This window comes from Beta vulgaris, chromosome 3, assembly GCF_026745355.1.
Source record: "Beta vulgaris subsp. vulgaris cultivar EL10 chromosome 3, EL10.2, whole genome shotgun sequence".
NCBI lineage: Eukaryota > Viridiplantae > Streptophyta > Magnoliopsida > Caryophyllales > Amaranthaceae > Beta > Beta vulgaris.
In genome coordinates this window covers 55,700,617-55,704,411 of record NC_079204.1, presented here as the reverse complement: position 1 = coordinate 55,704,411, position 3,795 = coordinate 55,700,617, and the positions used below count along the sequence as shown (strand labels likewise).

Here is a 3,795-nt window from a genome sequence, read left to right as displayed (position 1 = left end):
AGAAAAAAAAAACATATTTTTGGTGAATATGGAGATGAAACTTCATTACCAAGGGCGAGGCTTTGGTATCAGATTTCATCACAAAATTACATATATTTATTACCAGCTACCAAACGAGCTGTGTGTTTGTGAGTACTAATCTACATCGTATGGAGGACCCTAGAAGATACATAATCCGCAATGGCCATACTTGCAGTCACACCGGGTGATTCAATGCCGAAAAGGTTCACAAGTCCAGGTACTCCATGAACATCTTGCCCCTGTTTGTATAAATGCTATCATGAGGTATTCTGGAAAATCTTAGAAGTTATATCCTGCATGTAGTATAAAAAATGTGGACTAACCTGAATTACAAAATCAGAAGGGGTCTTTCCGGGACCAGAGAGTTTTGGGCGTATCCCTGCATAACCTGGCTCTAAAGATCCTTCCTTCAGCTGGGGATAGTAGTTCCTTATCTCTGGATAAAAAATTTCACTGCGACGAGGACATACAGAGTAATCAAACCTGGACAAGAGAAACCATCATTGTTGTTGGATTCTATCATCATATTCATCTCCTTTTCAACTAATCAAAATTTGAAGTTCAAAACGAGTCAACACAAGGAGGGTTTAGGGAGGTCTACATGTATATAAACGGACATATAACCTGGACCGACGATATTAGATATCTTCAGACCTTGGCTATGCCAAACTTAGTACTTAATAGGATTTTATTGCTATTTTTTTGTTTTTTTCGCTTTAGGTTAAATTCATTCAGCATCTAAGAACGACAATTATTAGCGATTTGATTAGTTATCAAGTACAGATCAGAATCTCTCATAGTTCAGTCACTAATTGTTTATCTTGATGAATGAATGAAAGAAATTCCAATCCATTTGTCAGTGAGGTATAAGTTTCAGAAACTCTCAAGAATGCGTAAATATGTGAAAGATTTGCAATATATGCTATGGACCGAGCAAATCAGACGCTATCACCGGTGTTAGTGTAGATCAATAGATGAGAATCGACAGGAAAAAAGTACTGAAGCCAAGACATGACCTAAATCATATACATGAACAGAATACAAAGATTCCAAATTTTTTGTTGCTTAATCGAAAATAAGATAGCTCATAATTAAATTAATAGAAACATGAAAACAGGAGCAGCTCATTTTAGGGGCAAAAGAAAATATACCTATTCAAAAAACTCGCAACGTCAGTCACATCACCAATCCATTCGACATCAGGCCCAAATTTGATCTGGCCATCTAAATCTAGTGTTACGTGCACCCCAAGCCCACCATCTTCTGGTATTGGATATATTAGATGTCTAAAAGGTGGCACCTTAGTCTTTGATAGAGAAAAGTAATGACCGCGAGCATAATGGGCAATGGGAATGACAGAATTATCAAGGTCCATCAGTCTCTTAGCAAGGGGCACAGCGGCCAAGCCAGCTGAATTAATTACAACCTTAGGAAGAAGCTTAACTTCAGCTTGTAGTGTAATTCCCTCATTAAAGTTTTCTAAACTCTGGCTTCCCGTCACAAAAAGCTCGATTTGGTTTCCTTTTATGTTGCCCCCAAGGACAGTGGTGTTGTAAGAAAATATTGCCCCATAATTTTCAGCTTCTCCCTGAACTCAATTTCCCAGAAATGTCCTGTCATATTACAATCATTACTTCGAAGACACAGAGTAGATGGAAAATAACGAGCTTGTGATATTCCATTATAAGAACATTCAAACACCTACCAGTAAAGAGTACATCAGAGAATGGGTATCAACAATTCCTGAAAGAGGTGAAAACAGGGCTTTGACACATTGCAGTTCTGGCTCCATCCTCATAGCCTCAGATGCCTCCATCAATCTCAGACCATCAACTCCGTTTTCAGTTCCACGAACCAACAGCTCATTTAATTTTGGAACCTCTGATTCCCGAGTAGCAACAATAAGCTTACCTATCTTCTTGTGAGGGACATCACGCTCTGAACAGTACTTGTACATCATCTCTCTTCCTTTGACACAAAACCTAGCCTGCAAATTTTACATTGGAATTCTTTTGAAGATCCAGATGAAACAACTAAGATTGTGGATTTCCAATGTTCCAATAAATGAATGTTCATCCATATACAGTTTTTATCAAAGCAATAAACATAAATCTACTATATGTAAAAGTAAAACCTTGATTCTCACAAATATTCAAGTATCAGTCACAATACTTCCATTCAATTTTAAATCTAGCCACTGCAATATACCCATAAACCCAAATTTTGAACCAATACTATATATATCTTCCACGACATGGATTGCGATGGGAAGACATGGTTTATGACATGTTAGATTATAGTTGATCAACTAATACTGAACTAATCAAATTCAATATCCCATAGACCAACAAACATACACTTCTTCCAATCCTAATCAACTAATAAAAGAACATCTTGGAGCACAAACCACGCTCCATACAACCACCATCCTGACCCCACCACACCATCCTCCGACTATAACCACCCATCCACCATAAATAAAACCATAAGCGGCAACTCGTGGTGCATTCTACCAAATCACCACAATCATCATAAATTTCACTAGAAACATGAACCAACATAGCCATCCAAAGTATCATACCGAGGTAGCCATGGCCAGCATATTAGCCACTTCCATACTTCTCAGGAAAGGAACTTAGACTTCCTCTACTCTCTATTGCTACTTCACTCAATTAAATCAACAGGCCCATCAATCTCATGGTATTAAATCCAATAGAACCCAACTGCCATCTAGTAACAACAATATGCAACCAATGTAGAACAGACAATATTACAATCCTAATGATTTTTTTTGCTACATGAAACTTTCATACAAATACCAGACCAACATCACAGAAGATTGAATTTTTTTTAATAGCACACAACAAAAGAACCAATTCACATTAGGTCAAAAAAACAGCAACTGTCAGTAAATAACACACAAGTTTATCAACATAGACTTCATAAAACATATCAAAACACTGAATCAGCAAAAACCCAAGTCTAAAAGTAGCATATAACATTAACCCAAGTCAAAGAGAGAGAAAAGGAAAGACCTTGAGAGATTTGGGAGGATAATAAATCCCAGCATGAATAACTTCACTGTTGCGAGAACTAGTTACAGTTCCAAAAGTAGGAGCAGATTCAAGGACTAAAACTTCTCTACCTTTGAAAGCCAAATCTCTAGCAATTGCAATTCCCACAATTCCAGCTCCAATTACTACACAATCCACCTTCTCTGTTGCAGCAGAACTCAAATCCCAGTTGTAAATTGATGATGAACTTGTATTACTGAAGCTTTTTGTAGGTATTAATGATGATTTTAGTTTTGGGTTTTGGATTTTCAGGGTTTTTTTTAGGAGATTTGTCAGTGATTTGCGCATCATCTTGGATTATCTTGTCTTCTTTCTGCTTCTCTGACGACTGATAGTGAACAATTTATAATCGTACGATTGGTGCTCAATATGGAAATTGTTTATACACAACTACACAGCGATACAAGAACTCGATTTTCGCCCTTGTTGTACAGTGCGATTCGTAAATTCCCCTCTTCCGGCTTCCCCACTCGTAGGAATGTCATTCGAGCATGTTAAGGGTCCCCAACTTAAAAAAATTAAGTTTCACGTCCAATAAGTTCAGATAAGTTGCAATAAAGTTTAATAAGGATAATAAGTTCCGATCAGGTCTAATATAGTCCAATAAATTTCAATCAGGTGCAATAAGTTCCAATAAGTTCCAATAAGGTCTAATAAGGTCCAAATAATCAATATTCAATAAACATTTCTATTATTGTCC

The 3,795-nt window shown here is 37.0% G+C and overlaps 1 protein-coding gene across 1 annotated transcript; it reads right to left on the bottom strand.

The window, feature by feature from the left end:
- Positions 1–3,524, bottom strand: LOC104889663 (L-2-hydroxyglutarate dehydrogenase, mitochondrial). Its single transcript, XM_010674935.4, has 5 exons — positions 3,057–3,524; positions 1,727–2,008; positions 1,173–1,609; positions 345–504; positions 1–260 (listed from the first exon to the last, which is right to left on the bottom strand). The coding sequence occupies exons 1-5, from the start codon at positions 3,384–3,386 to the stop codon at positions 141–143; spliced, it is 1,329 nt and encodes a 442-aa protein (XP_010673237.2). The 5' UTR covers positions 3,387–3,524; the 3' UTR covers positions 1–140.
- Positions 3,525–3,795: the final 271 nt, after the last annotated feature.

What these genes read in the sequence shown, in the direction of transcription:
- LOC104889663 (XM_010674935.4), bottom strand. Translation starts at nt 3,386, where the DNA reads ATGATGCGCAAATCACTGACAAATCTCCTAAAAAAAACCCTGAAAATC. An exon ending in ATCCTCCCAAATCTCTCAAG is followed by an intron (nt 2,009 to 3,056) that starts GTCTTTCCTTTT and finishes TAAAATTTGCAG; the next exon opens with GCTAGGTTTTGTGTCAAAGG. An exon ending in CTCTGATGTACTCTTTACTG is followed by an intron (nt 1,610 to 1,726) that starts GTAGGTGTTTGA and finishes AATTGAGTTCAG; the next exon opens with GGAGAAGCTGAAAATTATGG.